The sequence below is a fragment of the Gymnogyps californianus genome, chromosome 6 (genome assembly GCF_018139145.2).
Source record: "Gymnogyps californianus isolate 813 chromosome 6, ASM1813914v2, whole genome shotgun sequence".
In the NCBI taxonomy this organism is placed as follows: domain Eukaryota; kingdom Metazoa; phylum Chordata; class Aves; order Accipitriformes; family Cathartidae; genus Gymnogyps; species Gymnogyps californianus.
The window spans coordinates 878141-899675 of NC_059476.1; the positions used below are offsets into that span (position 1 = coordinate 878141).

Here is a 21535-nt window from a genome sequence, read left to right on the forward strand (position 1 = left end):
CTTATGTAGCTTCCACTGCCATCACTTTAAAACTCTATTTAGAAAGAAAATAAATAGATGTTCAATAGTCTTGGTGCAATTGCAGGAAAAACCAGAAAACCAACAAATGAAATTAAATAATTTAGAATTAAATATAAAATATATGAACAAATGCATTCCCATATATGTTTGATGCAGAAATTACTACAGGTCATTGCATTAAGCTCTGAGATGTATGTCAGATCAGATAATCAAAGAAACCCCACCAAAAAAACCAAAAAAAATCCCTTCCTGGTTTAAATTTGTGAATTCAGGTAGTAATACATTCTTTCATATTTAACTCATGGGTTAGTGCATCCAGAGCTGCCAAACGGTATGATTTCAGCTTCCACCCATGGAGCAGATGCTTGCTCACGTTTCCACGACACTCTTGTTCCCTTTCTTGTTCCCTGCTTTCAGACAGAGCTGGAAACCAAAGCACGACATTGCCCGAGGAAAATCTGTGTCTCGCAGACACGTCACAGCATGTCTTGCTGCATCTGCGTCTCACAGGCATCGCGAGTGGTGTTGACCCAGTGGGAAAAATCAGACCGCCCTCACGGTATTTTAGCTTTATTTGCAAACCGAAGGCTTTCGGCAGGCAGGCCGGCTGGGTGACACCGCATCTGATCGAGCAGCCCTTGGCAAGCATGCCAGGTCTAAGCAGAAGGGTGGGATTCTGCGTTATTCCTACACAGCTAATAATAAGCCTCTCTTCATTGTCGAAGGGGAGTACAGTAACCTCCAAGTCATGAACTGGTTTTACAAACGCTCATGCATAAAACCACAAAGGAAGAAAACACAAAAATTGACTCAGATGGATCAACCACTTCTACCATTTTATGATTCCCAACAAACTTTATTCAAAGCAAGGAACAGAAAACGAATGGCGAGCCATTCTGTTAGAGGTACATGCATAGCTTTGTGGCATAGAGGTTCACCTTTACTGTACATACCTTTAAATATAATAAATGGGCTATAATAACCTTTATAAAAGAGTTTGTCATATGCAACTGGCCGTCAAATGAGCCGTGTTATTGGTTATAAGACTTACACTTGGTTCTTGAAAAACTGTATAAATAATCTTTAAAAAAACAACCCTAACAGAAAGACTGCAGCCCACCGGCACGTCTGCCGCAGCTCAGGGTCCCAGGAACAGCCAGCACCCGCCCTGCTCCGGGACGTGGGGCGCCTGCACCCGCCCCACTGCGGCTGTGACCACGGCCGGGACAGACGGACGCGCTGCCGTCCCGCACAGCCGCGCTGGCTCACGGGCGCGGTGACGGTGACGCCCGGAGCACGGCCAGGGCTGCGCAGTGAGAAGGTGTAGAGATCTGCTCGGTGGTGCTGCAAACAGACGAGATGCAACTCGCCGTATTAAAACCATACAGATTCGGCAGTGTTTATCAGCTAAAAGTCCTTTGACTAGAAAGGGCAGTCGATGCCACTAGAAAGGAGCGTATTCCAGCCAAAATGTACCTTCATTTTCGTCCTGGCCACAAGCCAGCCAGCAGCACGGCTGAGCACGCTGCCAAGTGTACGTCTAGGTGCCCGCATGCACAAGGTAAGGGCTTTCCGAGTAGCTAGTGAAGAAATACAGACCGGGAGAAATCGAGATGGGAGCGCTACCTGTTGCGGGGGGGTGGGGGGTGTTACTCTATTTTCTACCTACAAGAAGAAGGGGCTGGGGCAGCTGAGGAACGCTCGATTTTCATCCTGAGCTTGAGGGCAACCCACCGTCCCCTTCCCAGCTGGCCCCGGCCCCGGCAGGACCCGAGCACGCCGCGGTGGTGGCTGCGGCGGGGACAGCCACGCCGTCGGCGCCGGGGGAGAGCGCAGCCCCCAGGCTGCCCCGCCGGCGCGGGGGCCGTCAGGAGAGCGAGGTGATGTTGGACCGTCCGCCCGGCGGGGCGATGATTTTCTGAGCCGTGCGTCTGGCAACGTGGTCATCCGCCTGCGACCCTGGGGAAGAGGACAGGCATGGGGCGTGCTGTCGGCACGGTGTGGGAGTCCCGCTGCCTTAAATGCACAGATCATAAACCATCTCCTTTGTGGGAAATACTAATATTTTTGTTACATATCATTTTGGATGCTATATTATCATAGTATGGTTTGGAATGGCTTTATTTGCCTGAATGTCTTTATTTTTTATTTCTTCTTTCTGGAAAACATTATAAATGGCTTTCCTGTAAATAAACAGTTTCTATATAATAAAATGTGGGACCTCGTACATTTATTAAACAGTATGTGATCATTCTGATTTCAACCAGCTAAGAAAACATTACGAAAGTCATTTTATGGCAGAGCATTGGCTTTCCAAGGTCCCTAAAGCTGCCGGGCAGATTTCTGCAGGATGCTGAGCTGAACGATGCTGAATCGCTGCCTGCTTACACAGAAAGACCGAAGGAATTATCTTTCTGGTTCCTGAAAATGGAGTTATTTGGCTAATCTCTACAAACCCGACCACTTCCAACCCCCGACTCACGGGGGGCGCAGCCAGGGCTGAAGTCCCGACCCCCCGACAGTGTCCCCACTGACCCGGGCAGGGCCGCGGTGACACCCTCACCTTCAGCCTCATCCTCCTGCTCCCCATCGTTGCAGCCTCCACCCTCCGTGGAGCCTGTACTCACAGCCGCCTCGCAGCCCCCCGCCAGGCTTTGCGATACACGTTCGTCAGTGCATTTACATAGATACTGTAAAATGTTCTAGAGATTTCTGTGCTGCATTTAGTCCCTAGGCTGCTGCAACAGTCAGAATTGCTTTTTACTGAGCAAAAATTAAGTCTCTCTTCCTCCGCTTTGCCCCGCTGCTCACGCAAGCCTGGGACTTCGTGATACCCACGCAAACCAGCCCCCCGCCGCCTGCAGCCCCCCCCGACTTCCAGGGGACCCCCGCCCTACCAGACAAGCTGAACCCCGACTGATGGAGGTTGCGCACGGGAGGAGCCTGGGCTTTGCCCGCGCAGGGCGCGATCCTGGACGCCGCGGTGGGGGCCACGGCTTTGGCGCTCGCGAGGACGTCGTGGACCGGTCCGTCATACAGCCCTCTGGGGACGCCGTGGACTTCGGCCAGCTACGAGGTGGGGAGTGAGCAGAGGTGCAAGGCACGTGTTTAAGCTCAGGCGAGCAAGAACCAGGCCCAACACATGGGTAATGACTTCTTGTCCTTCTGTCTGTGCTGAACCCCTCACTGAGGGTTTTTGGGGAGACTGTACCCCCGAACAGACCAGACCAGACCAGACCCCAACCCATGTCACCCGGTGTGACCGCCACGTCCTCCTGCAGCGAGGATGAGCTCAGCCCTGGGCGCTCACGGCTGCCAGGGGAGCCAAAGCCGTAATGACTTCGTTACCAGCGTTTCATCACGGATTTGCTAAAGGCTGCTTCTCCTCCCAGGCGAAGTGGTGACAGCCCTTTGACAACCACAGGGTCAGAAGGGACGTGTTTTGAAGCTGAAAAGTGCTGGGTTTCAAATTAAAAAGGCATGGACTGATAGGTTATCGAGACGTATATAGCATTTTCTGTAGAAATTTTTCTCTTACATGACCTTTGTCTTCATCGCACTGTATATTTTGCGAAGCAAATACCCTGCTCAATGTTTTCCAGCGCTCCTTTTGACCGTAGCTTTTGTCAAAAGCTCCGGTTAAATCAAGGATGGCGAGCTGGCATGGGCAGGCTGCCGGGTTGTTCGCAAAGTGCCATACGTGCCTGCCCGAACACGTTAACTGAACAAACCAACCCCTCACCGCCTGGGCTGACGCCTGCTTATCATCCCACAGAGCAGGGACTTCAGCTCACTCTGCATCACGGTTTGTGTTTAGCAAACTCCAGCCTTTACGATAAAAAATACAGCACAGGGTGTCTGCTTCCACAGCGGACAGAGATGCAGCCTGACGGCGAACAAGGAGCCCGGGGACCCTCTGCCCCAGCTGACAGGACTGGCCAGCCCGCCCCGCCGCTTCCCTGCACATGAAAGGGGATGCGGGACGTGCCAGGGAACTGGCGGCCACCAACAGCACCGCCAGAGCCAGCGCCGGGCCAGAGGTGAACCGACGGCTGCTGCCAGATGGAGTGGAGATGGCTGCCTGCCGCCGGGCACTGCCGCGGGGGAGACCCGGCCTCCCGCAGGGAGCTGGCAGGCCCCCATCCATCCCCATCCCGCAGGGACCTGCCAGGGTCCCATCCCCATCCCCATCCCGCAGGGAGCTGGCAGGCCCCCATCCATCCCCATCCCACAGGGACCTGCCAGGGCCCCATCCCCATCCCGCAGGGACCTGCCAGGGTCCCATCCCCATCCCGCAGGGAGCTGGCAGGCCCCCATCCATCCCCATCCCGCCCTGACTCCGGACACACTCCCTGCCGCAGCTGCCAGCGCCCAAACGACCTCTGCGGCTAATTTGGGGTTAATGGTTTCTGCTCTACCTTCATCTACAATGCATAATGAAAATGTCTAAAATAACACATGGAAAAGGGGAGGAGGGCAGAGCTGTTAAGAAGCTTTTTATATATTTGCACCTCTTCATATCTCCTTAAAAAGCTGTGCTGGCACACTGGAGGATTTATCTTATTGTATTTCCAGGAACTACCGAACGCTACAGCCATTACCCTCTGACAGATGCAGAGCAGATACTGGTAATACAATAACACAAAATTTTCCAGTAGAGGTAGGAGAGGAATTCCTCCCTTCTACCTCAATGCAAAACAAGCAAAACCGGATTTGCTAGAAGTCATATTTTTGCTTTATAACTTCATAATAGGCAAATAATACTAATAATACTAGTATTATTAGCTGTACTACTAAAATAGGCATTATTGATTAATGTGCCAAGCCACACCCCAAAGCAGTTACATAACAACATCCTAAATTTCCAAGGCCTAGGAAGAAATAACATTAATAATATTCTTGTTTCTGTTGCCTACTCCATCAGCAGGCTAGCCATAACAGCAACTGCAATACAATAACGCAGAGAGATTGCAATGAAAATATGGGATTATGGCAAATAAAATTCTCCTTACCCTGTTTCTTGCCTTTATCCTTTTATAAACAAAATCAGGGAACGTCTTTCTAGGAATGAAGCGACCTGACCCCTGGGTGACAAACAGGTTTCCATCCTCAAGAACAACTTTTCCTTGACTTATGACCACGGTAGGAACCCCATGGCACTCTGTGCCTTCAAATATGTTGTACTCCACGTTCTGGAAAAAACAAACCAAGATGTTCAGTGTCTTTAAGATTTAAGAAGAGAAGGTGACAGTCTAGCCAACTACGCACACGCTCCCGTTTTTGTACATTGCTCCTCGTGCACCACAAGTTGTAGTTAACTAACCCTTTACATTTCAAATAATAAGGTTCTTCTAATCGGATGAACTAAAGCAAACTGGAATGGAGAAAGTAAATCCTCAGCACACCCAGTCCTTGCCCAGAAGACAGGCAGCAATGCAGCACTCCTGCAGCAAACCAGACTTTTACTGTACGCGACCAATTAATTCTCCCTAAGCCCCAGAAGAGCCCTGCTTAAGGTCTCCATTCGGGGACAGAAGTTGTCATTTCTTCCAAGTCACTGCAAGTCTTCTACCAAAATAGGTATGGAAAGTCGGGTCCGTGCTGTGAGAAATGCAAAATCCTGCCATTTTCGTCAAATGCTCCCATTACAATCACTAACAAACTCTCCAAAACCCAAAGTTTACAGTGAAAAAATGCGGCATTAGAAAAAAGCAAAAGTGAATTTTCTGGACCGAAAAATAGCTTGTTCCTCTTAGAAAAGACCTGAGTATTTCAATCATAATGATAATTTTCTTCAATAAAAAACATTTTGGTGAAAAAAAATCACACGGGTCAAGACGTTTCTACATTAACTTCAATCAGCCCCGTCGCCACCATTCCTCACAACACCTCACCCTCCCCTCTCTTTCAAAACTGCAGCTTTCTGTCTGAGGCTCATGCTGGAAATTAGTTTGGGGACGTCCACAGCCTGGAAAACCACGGCTAAAATGCCATAAGATGCACCCGCATCTCTCCCGACTGAGTGATCCCTACGGACAGGCAGCGCCCGTGGAGCCCGCGCAGGAATGGGTCTGGCTCTTCAGGAAGGATGCTGATATGTTAAACTATATTAATAGTTTAATACTTAAAACAAGTTCTGCACTTACATTTTTCTAGTCCACGGCGAATACATTGATCTTAAAATTTCTGTACCGGATGCAGAGGGTCTCAGAGTAGTCACTGCCACTCAGTTACAATCCCACCCTTTACAGTACCCAAGGGGTATTTTCATTTGCTTGCGTTTTTAAAAGCAAATGCAAGGTCCTTCATCACTTCATCCACATAAACAGCTCCTCCCTTGCTGAATGATCTGATCCTTCTGATCTGAAGAAATATACTGCTTTACTGCTCTCTTCTGACTCTAAAACCAGCTCAAGAAAATAATTTAAAAAATATTTTACCAGATTGTGGGTTTTTGCTGAGATGATTTTAGTAGCCTTGGGGTTCCACAAAACCAAGTCTGCGTCAGCGCCCACGGCGACGCGCCCCTTCCTGGGGTAGCAGTTGAAGATCTTGGCAGCATTGGTACTGGTCACTGCTACAAAATCGTTCTCGTCCATCTTCCCAGAGACCTGGGAAAGAGAAGGGAAGAAGGACCATCACCGGAGACGTGCCCTGCTCCCAGCGGCGGGCAGCAGCCCCGTCCCCGTGGCCGGACCCGCGCTGTCCCAGCAGCAGGAGTCAGGCTCCAGAAGAAACCACAGGATCCGACCGCGCGACCATGCGGTGTGAGGATCCACACCGCAACAGGGCTGCAGTTACGGGGGAAAAAGGGAGATGTGGGGGGCTGAGCCTTGTCCCTGGGGGCTAAATAATACAATAGATGGGTTTTGTTTTCCCTGGACTCTGAAATTTAAGGTCTCTGAAAAACATCACCTTCACAGGTAGGCTCCAACTCTCTGTACAGGCGTCTCATGTTCACTAAAGATGGTTAAGGATATTTCAGTGAAGAAAGACTGGAAGTGAACCTAAATGGTGCTATTTATCATCTTTATTTATTATCTCAAGATAAATTCTATTTATCTTTGAACAAAGCCTACCTAAGACGGAGGCTTCAGGGTGGCTTGGTTCCCAAGCTCCTGGAAGTCCGCACACAGATGCCTGCTCCGTGGGATGCAGGCTAGAGCCTCCCAGGGATGCTCCTTGGGCAGGCAGGGTGCAGGGGTGTGCAGGGACACGGGACTCGATCCCACCGGCCAGACGCTCGTGTACCGCAGCTCCCCCTCGGCAGCAGAGCTCCGCCGCCCGGCAGATACGGAGGTGCCGCGGGAACCCGTCCCCAGCGGTGGGGCCTGGGGTGACCAGGCAGCTGGCACGCACGGCCATGGCCATGGCCACCCACGGAGAGATGCCCTGTCCCCATCCACCTCCCCAGGCCTCCTGCAAGCAGCAGGGAAGAGGAATGTCGCGTCTTACCCTTAGGGAAATGTGTTGGAGAGACTTTCTCTTGTGACTGCGAGTGAGAGCGGGGTGGATGATCCCCGTACCGAAGCCTTTGAAGACACTCCGAAGGCATTCGAGTGTCACATTTTCTCTCATTAGCAAGCTCCTCTGAAGTAGCAGTCTAGACAATGTCACACCTCCTGGCTCGTTTGAATTAACGAGGACGCTGACATCACCTAGCACAAGCACTGCTCACACGCACTTGCACCCACAGCTTCGCAAGGGACCGGCGTCATTTTAGTACCTACCACACACTTCTCCCAAATTATCGCCATCCGCTCTTCGATGCCGTTGGTTCCCTCGGGGATGAGGGTGAAGTTGTCTTTCCCCACCGCCTTCTGCGCCGTGGTGAAGGTGCAGTGAGCGCTGCCCGCGACCTGCAGGTCCCCGCTAGGCAAAGCACAGCAGAGGGGGGGTCAGAGGAGGCACCCGACGGCGCGAACAGCCTCCTCGGCACTACCACCACCTCCCCGGCCCCGCGGCACCGCTCCTCTCGGCGGGCGAGAGCCGCCCCTCGCCTGGGAGACTGCGTGCGGCACTGACGGCTTGTGGGCTTCGTGCTCCGTCTGTTTGGCACACACCGGTTTCACCAACCTGGACGGTAAGGGCAGGCGACTTTCGAGCCGTAAATGCCAACGGAGGTCAAGTCAAAAGGCAATTTTTACAGGTACGCAGAGGCATCTCACTCTACTAATTTATACAGGAGTTAAGCACTGGAATCATCTAAGAGATGTAAACAGCAGCCTCATAAGCACTATTTATATTCTCTCCTAAACTGGCCATTATTTTTACTATTTAAGCCAACATTTTAATCTTTGTACCTTCCTTTTGATCCTCAGATTACTTTTAGGACATGGTTCTCCAAGCAAGGCTGCTTTTAAAGCAAGGATATGGTTAAATAAAACAAGACCCTGGATAAACACAAACGCTATGTACTATCACATACTACAGGTGAAGGAACTGGACCCATGCTGGCAGGCAGGGCACGGCAGGGCAAGAAGAGAACTGAGCGTGTGTAGCTTGACGAGCCTGAGAGCATGCCTCCAGATTTATGTCAAAGCTGTGCTAGGCTGACCTATGCTTGTATTTTATTGCCTCTTTTAAGAAAACATTAAATGTATTGAGATATCTTTATATTCTACGTAAGATATGCTAACATGAAACGCTTTTGTTAACAACTGTTCATCCTTCTAGGAAAAAAATCACATTTCAGGGAATTCTAAGAAATGTTTATTTCTTCATTAAAATGTAAATTGAATGCAATTTTTTTACAATTATCTGGATCCATAAACATCTCTCATCCCATTTCAAAAATTCTTCAGGCATTCCTTCTGGACCTGATTTTTCTAACTCTGCCCACACTGAACTGCAGTTAACGCAGAGAGCTTTACTGACTGGTGCCACTCCGCGGGCTGCGTGGCTACGAACGGAGAAGGTGCCGGGGCCGAGCCGCAGGCACCCGAATGCAAACCCTCTGCTGTAAATGAATCCCCACTTCTATGGGTTGCTTTCTGCAAGGCGGCCGTGACAGATTTGGTGCGTATTTGCCGTGAGATGTGAAACCTCGGCCCGTGGCAAAGCTCCAGACGTGATCAACAGCTTGGTGGCTGCGTCCCTGGATACAGCCCCAGCACATGGGTGTTTGTGTGTCCCTGCCCGGTCTGGGCTGCCAGCGCCCGCCTGGTCCCTGCACGGCTCCAGGGATGCTCCGGCCGGCCCCTGGGGCTTTGCCGCGTAGCTCAATACACCGAAACAACTCCGCGCGGTGACGTGCCCCAAAAGCTTACGTTTCACACATCTTAAAATCTTGCAAGTGCCCAGCACTGCTTCCGATAAAAATCCTTCTTTTTGCTTTAATGCTAAAGCAGCGCAGGAGGCTTTCCCCAGGACACAGCGAGGCAGAGCGGCAGTGGCCACCGTCCCTCCTGGGCTGGGATGTCCTGGCCATCCCGCGGAAGGCTGTGCCTCCCCCCCTCTGGTTCTGAAGGAGGAACCGGTCAGTGTGAGCCTGTTTTTTACACAGAAAATCTGGTAACTATGACCTGGCTTCATCAAAGCACAATTTAGACTCTTTTTGAAAGAGTCACCTGGCTCCTTGCTCAAAAACCCTAAGATTTATTCTTTTGATATGAAGGAGTGCAAAAACTGATAGCTTGTTTTTCCTACTCTGATTATAATACCAAGGGGAAAGCTGAATTGTGTGCAAGCCTTTGCTGTGCTGCTGCACCCTACGATGCCCAGGTCTGGGAGGAGACTGGGGGAGCCCCCGGGAAGACGGAGGCTGTTACCCATGGGCGAAAGGTGGGGGGCCAAGCCAGGTCAGGGGCTGCGACCCCCGGGCCAGCCCCAGCTCTGCAGGCGATGCCGTTACCGTAAACGGCATTCGAATGAATGCAGGCGGGATGCAAACACAGGAGATGCGCTCAGGCATCCGTGCTGACACGGAACTCACCAGGACAAGAGAGAGGTGAGATGATCCGGCGTGGTGGGGTCCGGGCTGATGGGGGGAGATGTGACAAAGGCTGCGGCTTTGGCCCAGTTTTTACTCCAGTAGTGCGACCCGTCGGTGCCCAGGCTGGCGGTAATGGGCTCCCCATACACAACCGTGCCTATGGAGCAATCGATTAACGAGTGCAAACGTGCCGCATGTCCTGCAGCCTCTTTTCACACACCGCAGACAAATACTGCGGTTAACGATACAAGATGGTTTCACTTATCTTCAGTGTTCCCAGCATTTCAGCTTTTTAAATTCACGTTAATCCCTCAGATTATCTCACACAACTGGGAAATGCTGTCAAAACAAGTTTTCAATCCATCTGTTTTCCCCTTAGACCAAACATACATTCCTAGCTACAAACCATCATGCCTTCCTCTAAATCAAACCAGTGTCTCTCTGGCAGAGTCACTGAGGTGGGGGCAGAGGTGGCTGTGGACCCCCGCCTGTCCCTGGCACAGCCTTCCGCCCTGCTCCCCGCGGGATTGCTTCCAGCTCTTCCCACTCTACCCCCAGTTTGAATTTGGAGCTTGCTCCAGATCCATTTTTCATTTAGTTCATGACAAGTGATTGCAACTGAATTATTTCCTTTTTTTCAGCTGTGTCTAACTGAGATTCAGGTGTCAACGTTTCAAGCACATCTCCTGAAATCCTTCCAGTTCAGAGCAATTCGCTCTGGCACACTTTGCGAAGAAAAGCCAACACCAAGTTTTAGCACCCTTAAAATGCGAGAGAGCTTGGGTGATAACGAGTTCTTAAACCTTGCAGCTAGAATGATATTCCTGGACATATTTAAATAGGCTCAATTAGCATGCAAATACAAAACAATGCTTTACCTTTTCTCTTTGCTTGAGCTAAGACATCTGCTGCACCTCTGCTCATTATTTTGGTGATGTACAAGGGGCAGTTGGCTTGTTTCGCGATGGTAATTGCACGGTACACGGCCTCCGCCTCCACCTGCAGGCACCAGAACACAGGCAGAAAACGTCTCAGGGCACCTCTGCTACAGCCGCGGCGGCTGTTCTAAAGCCCTGGGGAGCTCTGCTGAAGGGCTGGAGACGTTACCTCCTCAGGGCGGCTGAGGACATGCCCTTCTGGCCCAGTAATCCCGAGTTCCAGCAGCCTCTTTTGCTCCTAGGCGGATGAAGATGAAGGAAAGAGCAGTCAGTGATAGGAACAGCCTGTCCGAAGCAATGCGGGACACAGAACACCTTGTTCAGAAGAACCTGAAGGTTGACGTAAACTCATGAGTCCGACTAGGCAATACCATTCATACCTGCGACGCTCCACAAACCACTGCAGCTACTTCCTAGGAGACCCACCTTGTGCTGTGGAAACATTCCTGGACTGGGAACTGCTGGGTCCCAACAGCACCTTTGGACCTTCCCCACTCTTCACACCCAGCTACAGTTCTGGAGCATGCGGGATTTTGAACCCATTGCTGCTTAACCTTAAGGCTGCGCTAGGTATGCTGCATGGCTGCAGGAAAGGAGCAGACGTTTCCCCCGGACCCGAGGCTGCCTGAAGCCGCCCAGAGGAGCCCGCGGAGGAAGCGGAGATGGGTGCACGGCACGCGAGACTGACAGCGGGGCGCAGCAAGGGCCACCTCTCCAGAGCTTGGCCCCACAAGTCACACAGCCACGGCCACGCGCATTCCCCATCCCCAGTGCACTTCGCCATGCAGCAGCGGGGATGTGGCTCAGACGAAAGGCTGCTGCTTCTTGCCCCCCCTCCCCTCCCCAGTTCTGGGGGGAGGCAGCAGCGGGGGGGCTGTTCTGCACAGCCCTAGCCCAGCGGCGTGCCCCAGCACAGGGGCTGAAGCCGAGCAGCCCTGCTTGCCTGTGCCCACGTCCTCTCCCACCCGGCTCCGCCGCTCCGGCAGCACCAGCTCCCCTGAAGAGCGACGCACCCAGTCCCCACTGCCGCAGCCTCACGTCACGATGCGCATGCATCAAGTCGCCGCAGGGACCCCACGTTAGCTGGGAACCCACGGTGACAGAAGCTGGAATGAACTCTGGGTTGCACCCAGGTTACTCCTGTTGTCTTTGAAAGCAGCTCTCCAGCACACACCTCATCCCGTTTCCTTTCTGCGATGTTTTGTACCATGTAACGCTCCCACTCAGCTGGCATTAGATGCAAGGATATTATTCAACACTATGGACCAGATCCTGCAGGCTTTAAAGGATCCTGCTTTTAGAGGATGTTTATTTATCTGTATTCCCGTTGCAGATATCCTCCGAGTTTGTCCCCAGGGCTCGAACGTCATCACACTGACAGCTTAAAGAAATACTTCTGAAGATATTGAACTGCTTGGGATCACATTATGTGTCACAGCCAGCTGAAGAAAAGGTTTCTCAGATAAAATCCCGGGGAGGTGGGAATTAGCCTCTATCCTGTCTGTTCAAATAAGCCCATTTGAAGGATTGGGATCCTGCTTTTAATTTTAAACTCTCCTCCCACACCAGACTGAACACTCGCGTGACCACAAGCTAAAAGGAACTGCAAGTCTAATTCTACCTCGTGTCATCTGATTGCAGTATGCATCTGAGATTTTCTTTTCTAAAGGTAAAAAGGAAAAACAATGAACATGAGCCAAGGCTGCAATACCAAATAAGTTCCTGAGTGCCGTTTGTGGAGATAAATATTGGCAAACGTAACGTACATTATTTCAAAAGATGCAAGCCTCCTTATTTTCTCAAGTACTGAAGACTTCTAAAGAAGATAGATAATGTGATAAAGTATCACTTAAGGTAGTCAGTCATCCTTTAAGAAGCCCCAAAACGTACTTGGTGGGATCCACTGAACAGTCCCTGTAAAGGTTTCTGCGATGAAACCCAAGTGTGTGCGAGGAGCTGGGAGGATGCTGCTGGTTTTAGCAGAAGCCCCCGATCCCCCTGCACGTTCTCGTGCCTGCACACGCTGCCACCACAGGGTCTCCCGTCAGCCCTCGCCCTCCAAGGCCTGGGCAACCAGCTCACACCGCAGAGCGGGTCCCCCCCGGCGCGTGGCTGGAGGCGCAGTGGCAGGATGCAGGAGCACCGCTGCTGCGGTCCCCCGTCTGCTGCAAGGCTCGGTGCCCGCACGCACACGCTGACCAAGGCTGCTCTGCCGCCCGGCCACGAAAAGTGCTCGCTGGTCCTCTCCCCAAAGCAACCAGGCGTCGCAGCAGGCTGCTCCTCCTTCTCTCATCGGGGCCGATCCCTACTGAATTTGCAGCACCAACTGAAGGCTAAAAGCGTGCTGGCACTGCTCCACCTTCCACGAGACACTACAGCCCATCTGTTAAAGTCAGCGCTTTGCCTTAAACCAAAATACTCCGGTCAACCTTTAATTTAAACGAATATCAAGACTGTACCTCATCGATGATGTCTCCGTTTTCAGCGTGCACTTGGGCAATGGCCCCCAGGTCTCGAATAATGCAGAATATTTCATACATCTGCCAAGAGACAGTGGGTTGCTCAGCATCGGATAAATGACAGTTCACGCTCAGAGCGTGGGTGATGACTTTCACTGGATGCTGGCTGGCTGCATTACCTGGGCATCGGTGCACTGAAGTTTGTCTTTGTAGGCCATAAAAACCAGGAAGGAGTTCACACCTTAAGAAAAGAAAATGCCACGTGTGTTTGTTGCCCCAGCTGAGAACTCGGCGACCCGGCACGGGCTGAGCAGGGGGCGTTCGAACCGGGGGGCGTTTGTGCCGGCGAGGGTTAGACTGAAAGCAAAGCAAGGCTAAGGGCTGAAATGGGAAACGTGCCCGCAAGAGCTGAACCCCAAAGCCTGGGAGCCATGAAAGACAATACACCCCTACCTTTGGACGCACCTCAACCAAAAAAAGAAAACCTCACAGCCCGTTTCTGATTTTAGGTACTCTCTGTAACTTCCTCCGAACGCACAGAATCAAATGCATTGCTCCCAAGCTGAGTTTTCCCTCCAGAGGTGGTTTCAATTCATGGTTTATCCCCAGCCTCTGAAAACTGTCTTTGAACTAGTGTATTAGCGCTGACTAAATTACAGCAAAAGCTGAGACTCTCCAATATTAGAGCACTGTTATCTAGCGCACCGCGGTTCAGCTGGAGAAATAGACGGGCAGTACTTTGCCTACAGCGTTGCAGGCAATCCTAATTTCTATCATTTCTATCTAACATAAAGGATGATTCGTGAACCACCGAGTCAAAGCCGGAGAATTGCTACTGTATTTTATATGGATAGATGCAACAACTAATCCCAAACTACAATCAAATTACAAATAAACTGTATTTCATGCAAATGTACATATGAAAAATAGCCGATATAAGCTTGGAATAGCTACATTACTTCAGCCACTCCGCATTTTAATGGGAAATTCACTGCAAATTTCTATGTTAATTGACCCATTAAGCCCTTGCTTGCAAGACTGCAAATTACACTGAAGTCATTTAGCTCTACATTAGCATATCTGAAAGCAAAATGTAGTTCCAAACACGGAAATAAGTATTAATGAAATGCATGCATTCCCGCCGCACGGCCTGCTTTCCAGTAAGCCGTGTCCAGTGGATGCTTCAGGAGGTGCAGGAATCATAGGCACAAACAAAATCTCTATGGAAAGCCTAAAGCTTAGTTTTATTCTATAAGCCCCGTCTTGAACGTTTTTATTTCAATACTGTTCTGTACGTCAGGCAGCCTGAAGCAGGGCGCCCGATACCCTTCCTTGAGCTTCCACAATCGGTTTTCATGACTGGGCTGGGCATTGCCCACAGGGGAGAGCACATGAACAAGATGTTACGGTATGAATCCGGCGCCAACACCCCCGTCCACACCTTTCTTTCTCCTAGACACAAAGGACGGGTAGTTCACACCTCAATAGCGGAGCAGCACGGTCCCCTCCACGTACCCCATTTATCACTGGGTAAGAGTACGGCAGAGCAGCAGCAGCTGTCGCAGCTTACCCTACAGCGACTTGCTTATGTGCCTGTACCGCAATAATTCTGGTCTGGGTGGGTTTTCGTGGGGTTATTGCCAGAACACCGCTCTTCCTGCCCTTACCCTTGTCCTTCACGAGCGCTTCCAGCTCCTCCTTCAGGCTTTCGTGCCAGCGAGGGATGTCGACGTGCAGCGAGTAATCGCAGCAGGCCTGGCTGTCGGCAATCCCGCGCCACTGCTCGTAGGCAGCCAGGAGGCTGGTCCCAGCGTCCGGGCAGACGTGGTCAACTGAGGAAACACTGCACAGTGTTAACGCGCGTGCCAGGGAAAGGGCTAGAGAAAATACCTGGAGGGTGCAGCAGCCACCAATATCCTTGTGCAAGACTTTACTGCTGTGAAAAGGAGACATTTTAATACTAATTCACTTTTATAGCATTGATTAAAGATGAAGGATAACAAATTTCCCGCATAAAGTGCAACAAACGGAACAAACGAACTCCAAGTTACGGCTATGGTTATGCCTTTTGTTCCACACAGCCTACCTAGCACAGCATTGAGAGACGCCGGTGACCAAGCACATGCTTGCGCACTTTTGCACAGCTCCCTCGGGCATTTTCCACGTGCAGTCACCCACAGCCCATCACTACCTGCACCTCCCCTTATCTTTGTTCCTGTTCCCTACAGTATTGGCTATGAGATCGGTACTGAGCTACGCCGGGACTTGTTGAGACTGCTCCTTCAGTCACATACTCCAGTGGGCCTTGGGACCAGAACAAGAACAAAATAGAAATCAAAATTACTTCACATTAACACAAAAACAGAACCCATGCTCACAGAGCTGAAAAACTCTTATAAAAACACACTCACAAAGCTATTAAAAATACATTAAAAGGTGTTTAAAGTTTTCTTCTATTTTATTCTCTTATGAGGTGAAGCAGGAGCAGCTATATATTTTTAATATACGTGTGTAGGAACGGAAGGAGGTTCTGAAAGGTACATAATGCGTTTCAATTAGCTTTGTAATGCTTGGATTTCTACAGCAAAAATTAACATTTCTCTGCTATGAGGGTAAATAATCTCTGCAATGATGAAAGGCCCAATGTGTTTTGCTAAACAATGTTCTACTTAGAAGCCTGTTCGAATGCTGCTCCATCTTACTGATCATTGTGGTTCCTCCTGCCAGGGCTGCTTTCGTGCCTTGGTAGAAGTCATCAGCAGAGGTCATCCCCATGACGGGCATCTGCAGTCTGGTATGGACGTCTATCCCCCCGGGCATCACGATCTGGCTGTAGGCATCAATTGTCTTTACACCGCCCGGAACAATCAGGTTTTCTCCAATTTGTCTGGAAATGGCATTAGGATCTCCTGTTAATTGGCAACAACTTTTAAGTGAAGATGCAAAAACCGCTTCTAAGCGCTGCTCGTGGCACGCACGCGTGCACCGCCCAGGGCTCCTCGCACGGCGGGGCCGGGCTCTCCCCGGGGAGGAGAAGCAGCAGCTGCACGCAGCGAGCGCCTCGTGCTCGGTCGGGTGCGGGAGCGGAGCCGGGGTCTGCTGGAGAACCCCACGGGTCCCACTGCGCCGGCCCGACAGCACCCATCCCACCCCTCCCGGCTCCAGCGCTCGTTAGCAGCGTTGGGACACACGAGGCCATCGCGCGAGGGACCCCGCTCAGAACTGAGGAGCTGCCATCACGCGAGGGACCCCGCTCAGAACTGAGGAGCTGCCATCACGCCAGGGACCCTGCTCAGAACTGAGGAGCTGCTGAGGTCTCGGTGCCGGACTCTGTACGCGACCTCTCACGTGCCTTGGCAGCGCTTCACCCGGCTCCTCACTCGCCTCCCGCACAGCTGACAACAGAGCACGAACTGTCAGCACTTTGTATGTCTTTCCAGCTGCACACGTGCACTCGTGTAGCTCTTTCCTGACACTATTCTAAAAAGCTGCCCTTGTTTTTCAAACAGGGAACATATTTCCAAGAGAAAAATGACGGAAAGGAACCTTGTTCAAATTCCACGGCAGTGTATCATGCTTGGACATTACATTACCAAATATAAATTTTTAACTTACTTTATTAAACCATCTTCCACATAAATGTCTGCATAAAATGACTGATCATCGTTGACAATTTTTCCTCCTTTGATTAGAAGCCGGTCACTCTAACGGAAAAAAACCACACTTTTTTAAAGATCAACTTTATTTAGGTGCTACTTTACTCATTCTGAGCTTTCATTGAGTGTAGGACTTAATATTTTGCCCTTCAATCGTACAAGTTTAGTGATTATCCAAACTATTCTACACCAAAGCCCAACTGTATTTTGCAAAGGAAACCGTATAAAATCGTCATTTGAGAGGAACACGGATGTCCTGCGAAACGCGGTACAAGCCTGGGGTGTGCAGGCAGCACAGCCGAGCCCGACAGCTCTGGGTACCAGCACAGCCCCCATTTCCGAGGTCTGAGCCGCGCATCCCTGAGCGGAGCCGGCCGAAGGGAGCGTGCTCCAGCCTTCGCTGCTCCTGCCCTGCCTTGCAGGAAGCACACCCGCCCCCCCAAAGCCCCCCCAAGAGCTCCTTCAGAGCAGCTTCAGAGACTGACCGAAGTTCTCAGCAGTTTTAAAAGGTTTGCAAGACAACATCCTGCAGCTCAGCCATCTACCTGCCTCCTCCATCGGCTCCGCTTACGGAGACTTTTCAGTGCATCTTATTAACCTGGTAATTTATTGACATTCGCTAGTTTTCAGTCTTGTCGGAGGCAGGTAATGCCTCAAGGACTTTTCTCACTTCAAAGCAAGACACTGGTACAGTTGTCAGATTTGCAGAATCTTTAACCAGAAGAATTAGAAAGCAGTGGCATTTACATAAATGTGGAACTGCAGCCTAATTTAAGAGGATTCCCTTCCTGCTCTCTGGTGTTGCTAGAAAAATTATTACCAAGGCTAAAACGGGCAACACAAAGAGCATGGCCGTAGCACAAAAACAACTGACGGATGCAAGAGCACGTGGAGATGATTTACAACACAGCAATGTATGCCAATGCTAAACAGCCTGGAAAACATTTTGGGGTCTTGTTTTAAAGAGCATCACTGGCATATTAAAAAAACTATTAAAGAATTACATTGTGTTTTTAAAAGTATCGAGGCTTCCGTTGCATCTCTATTGTTTTCCCTTGTTCCATAAAATCAATCAAAAGAAGCTTCTGTGTTGGCTGCCCCATGGGAGAGCCCTACGGCCCCTTCCCTTGCGGGGCCCATCCTCACCCCTTCCCCATCCTCACTCCATCCTCATCCTCACCCCATCCCCATCCTCACTCCATCCCCTTCCCCATCCTCACCCCATCCCCATCCTCACCCCATCCCCTTCCCCATCCTCACCCCATTCCCATCCTCACCCCTTCCCCTTCCCCATCCTCACCCCATTCCCCTCCCCACCCCAGCTGTGCCACACCAGCGCCAGCCCCGCACGCCCAGAGATCTGCTCCCGCAGCACAGTAACGCAGCTCGCCACTGGCTCACGCAGCGCCAGGCAGCCACCGGGATGTTTTCGAGGGAACTCAGCCGTGAGCCAGCAAAACGAGGGGGGAAAAAAAACCATCGCTATTGGGAGATTTTTCCTTACTCCTGCTGAGAAGCCCTGGCACCCGGAGAAGGGAATCCCCTCCTACCCCAGCCCGGCCGGGGGAGCGCAGGCTGCTCCCCATCGCAGCAGCAACACCGGGGGAAGCAGAGCAGCTGCCGCCAGCTCTGCCAGCAAAACACCGCGCAAAGGCGGACCCGGGCGGTGCGATCGGCAACGAGCCGGGCGCGGAGGCGACCAGATGCCGGGCAGGGAACAAGGCGGGCAGGCGCTTCCCCCGCCCCCGCCCAGCCCGTTCCGCGAACACAGCCCTTCCGACACGCGTTTTCCGCCCCGGCGCCCGAACGAAAGTTAGGGAGGCGGCGGGGCAGCCCCGCAGCCGCGGTGAGGGTCGCGCCTGCCTTTGTCCCCCGGCAGCCGGGCGGGCTTTGTCGGCGGCACCCCGGCTGCGCCCCAGCCCGCGGCAGACAAAGCGCCGGGGCCGCCGGGCTCAGGCCGGGCCGCGGCCAACAAAGGGAGCGGCGGAGCCGGCGGGGCGGGGGGCTGCACCGCCCGCACCCCCCCTGCTCGGCAGGGACGGCTGCTTCGGCAGCGCTGACCGCCGGGCTCCCGGCCCCCCTTAGCGGATAAAAGCCCACCGGCGCTCCCCGGGTGTCCGGCCCCACGGGCGGCGGGGGCCGCCCCGCTCCATCACCGCCGGCTGCGAGGGACCCGGCCCCGCCGGACCGGCACCGGGTCCGGGCCGGACCCGCAGCCCCCGGGGGTCCCGCCCGCCCGCGCCGCGCAGGGGAGCCCCTCACCGTGATGCGGGGGATGCTCTTCTTGCCCTGGTGCGACATCTTCCCGCCGCGCTCCGTCTGGGTGTGCGTGTGTGTGCGTGCTCGTGTGTGTGCGCTTGTGTGTGCGCGTGTGTCTGTGTGTGCACGTCCCTGCGTGCGTGCGCGCCCCCCGCCGCTGCCGCCGGCTCCCCCCGCCCGACGCCGGCCCGGGGCCGCGCTCCCGGCGCTGCAGACAAAGCCGGCCCGGCGGGGAAAGGAGCGGAGGGGAGCGGAGCCGCCCGGGTCGGTCCCGCAGCCCCGACCGCCCCGCGGGCCCGGCGGCGGGACGGGGCGCGCAGCCCCTGCCCGGTCCCGCTTCCGCCCGGAGGGGCCCTGCAGCCGCGGCAGGGGCCGGGGGTCGCGGGGGCCGGTGAAAGTTGTGTCCCCCGACGGAGAAGTGGCCGCTCACCGCCCCTCGCACCCTCCCCTGCAAGCAGCCGGTCCGCCGGCCTGTTCCCGGACCCCTTGCCGGGCGCGGGGCTCCCGCGGGCCGGCGGGGTGGGACGGGACGGGACGGGGCCTCCGTCCGCCCTCCCGGAGGGGTCACGGCCAGCGCGGCTCCGCGCTCCGCCCGGGGCTCCGCAACCCGCGGGCGCAGAAGGGGCGGGCGCCGCCGCTACCCCACCGGGGGGGGCTCAGGGCGCCGGGCCGGGGCTGGCGGCTCCCCCCGCCTGCCTCCATGCCTGCCCCGGGGCCAGGCCGGCGGGAGGGGAGGCGGCCCCGGCCCCTGCCCCGGCGCAGCCGCCCCTTACCTGCGGGCAGCCGTCGGGCAGCTCTGCCGGGGCGGCGGTCCCCGCGGGCGGCGCGGCGGGGCCGGGGCCGGGGTCGCGGCGGTGCCCGCCGGAGGGGGTCCCGGGGCCGGGGGCGCCGAGGGAGGCGAAGTCGAGCGTTTTGTTGTCGAAGGCGTCCTCCACGCTGCAGAACATGCCGCCGCGCTTCTGCCGCGGCCGCGGGCTGCCCGCGCCCAGCCCCGCGAAGCAGGCGGGCAGCGCCTCCTCCCGCCGCCCCGACATGGGCTCCGGCCGACGGCCCCGCCGCTCACTCCCCGCTGCCGGTGCGCGGCCGCTGCGCTGCTGCAGCCGGCTGGCCCCGGGGAGAAGAGCGAAGCGCGTTAAAAGCAGCCCGGGGACCGAGCGCCGGCCCCCCCGCCCCGCCCGGTGGCCGTCACCACCCGCCGCGGTTCGCGGACGGGCTCCCCGGGCGGGAGCGCGGCCCGCGCCGGTGCGGGCTCCACCTCCCGGCCCCGGTGACGGCCCCGGCAGCGGCGGGGGGCTCCGGCCCCGGGCTGGCCCGAGGCGAAGCGTCAGAGCCCGGGGCTGCCACGTCCCGCTGCGGACACCGGCGTCCCGTTCGCCTCGGGGGGTGCTAGACGGGCTTGGTCCCACCGGCAGTTAAGCGGGGAGAAGACGAGCGAAGTTATTGATTTAAATAACAATAGAGTTGTTGTTATAAATGTTCAGCGCAGCAGGAGGGAGGTTACACTGCTGTGGGCTTGCAAGAATGTTTTTTTATTCACGAATTAATCAATTTTTTCAGGTAGAACTTAAAAAATGGTTAAAAAATCACTGCATTATTTAAAAAAAAAAAAGCCAGCAAAGTTACCGTAACTAATCCAAGGCTTCCTTTTTGCAACCTGGGAAAAGAACCAAAACAATTTATCTCATCTGAAGGTTTAAAACAGATCTTTTTATTAAAAGTTTACAATAATTTATGTATTTTACAAATGAATAGAAAGTCTCTTGATATAGATCATATGAATCACAATACAAAAATATGTGTAAAATTCTGTAATTGATCAACCCAGCCCCATTTTAGGCCCGTCAATTACTGTTTCAGCACTGAACCAAACATTACGTATTTAGGATATGGTTGTTAGGGTTATATTAGAGAAGACAAGTCACGGCACACTGGCCATTGGAAAAAAAAAACAAAACATTTTCTCTGGTTTACGTTTTGCATAAGTTTACAATAGTTCCTTTTTATAAAATGTACAATACACCAGTACAGGGTTTAGTACACATACTCACAATACGATTTCCTGAGTCTAAACTAAATCCGTTCCTGTGCTAACGCACGCTGCCCATCGCGAGCCGGCGGCGGCGGCAGTCGGGGCGCCAAGGGCGCTGGCATGGGTCCCCCCCGAGGGACTCTCGGGTGCATTTTCTCTTCACGGTCAGGAGTTTTGTTCACAAGCTGTGTAAGGCACTCGAGGATACACTGAAGGCTACAGATAGTACTGGAGCAGAA

General features: G+C 53.3%; 1 protein-coding gene across 2 annotated transcripts; it reads right to left on the reverse strand.

Moving 5' to 3' along the window:
• Positions 1 to 1661: 1661 nt before the first annotated feature.
• DPYSL4 (dihydropyrimidinase like 4) lies at positions 1662 to 20301 on the reverse strand. 2 transcript variants are annotated; one of them, XM_050898689.1, is made up of 14 exons: positions 20041 to 20301; positions 16968 to 17056; positions 16055 to 16239; positions 15020 to 15184; positions 13532 to 13593; positions 13353 to 13433; positions 11063 to 11131; positions 10834 to 10954; positions 9956 to 10112; positions 7752 to 7893; positions 6462 to 6632; positions 5034 to 5213; positions 2919 to 3090; positions 1662 to 1980 (listed from the first exon to the last, which is right to left on the reverse strand). In XM_050898689.1, exons 1-14 carry the CDS (start codon positions 20299 to 20301, stop codon positions 1889 to 1891), a joined length of 1947 nt encoding a protein of 648 aa, XP_050754646.1. In that variant the 3' UTR covers positions 1662 to 1888. The 2 variants fall into 2 exon arrangements, with proteins under 2 accessions (XP_050754646.1, XP_050754647.1); XM_050898690.1 differs by lacking the exon at positions 20041 to 20301 and adding an exon at positions 19271 to 19309.
• Between the last annotated feature and the right edge of the window lie 1234 nt (positions 20302 to 21535).

Excerpts from the sequence above, each read along its gene's own strand:
- DPYSL4 (XM_050898689.1), bottom strand. The coding sequence starts at position 20,301 with ATGTCGGGGCGGCGGGAGGAGGCGCTGCCCGCCTGCTTCGCGGGGCTG. Across the intron at positions 3,091-5,033 it reads GGATAAAGGCAAGAAACAGG|CTGGCCGAAGTCCACGGCGT; the intron begins GTAAGGAGAATT and ends CCCACCTCGTAG. Across the intron at positions 1,981-2,918 it reads GTCGGGGTTCAGCTTGTCTG|GGTCGCAGGCGGATGACCAC; the intron begins GTAGGGCGGGGG and ends CCTCTTCCCCAG.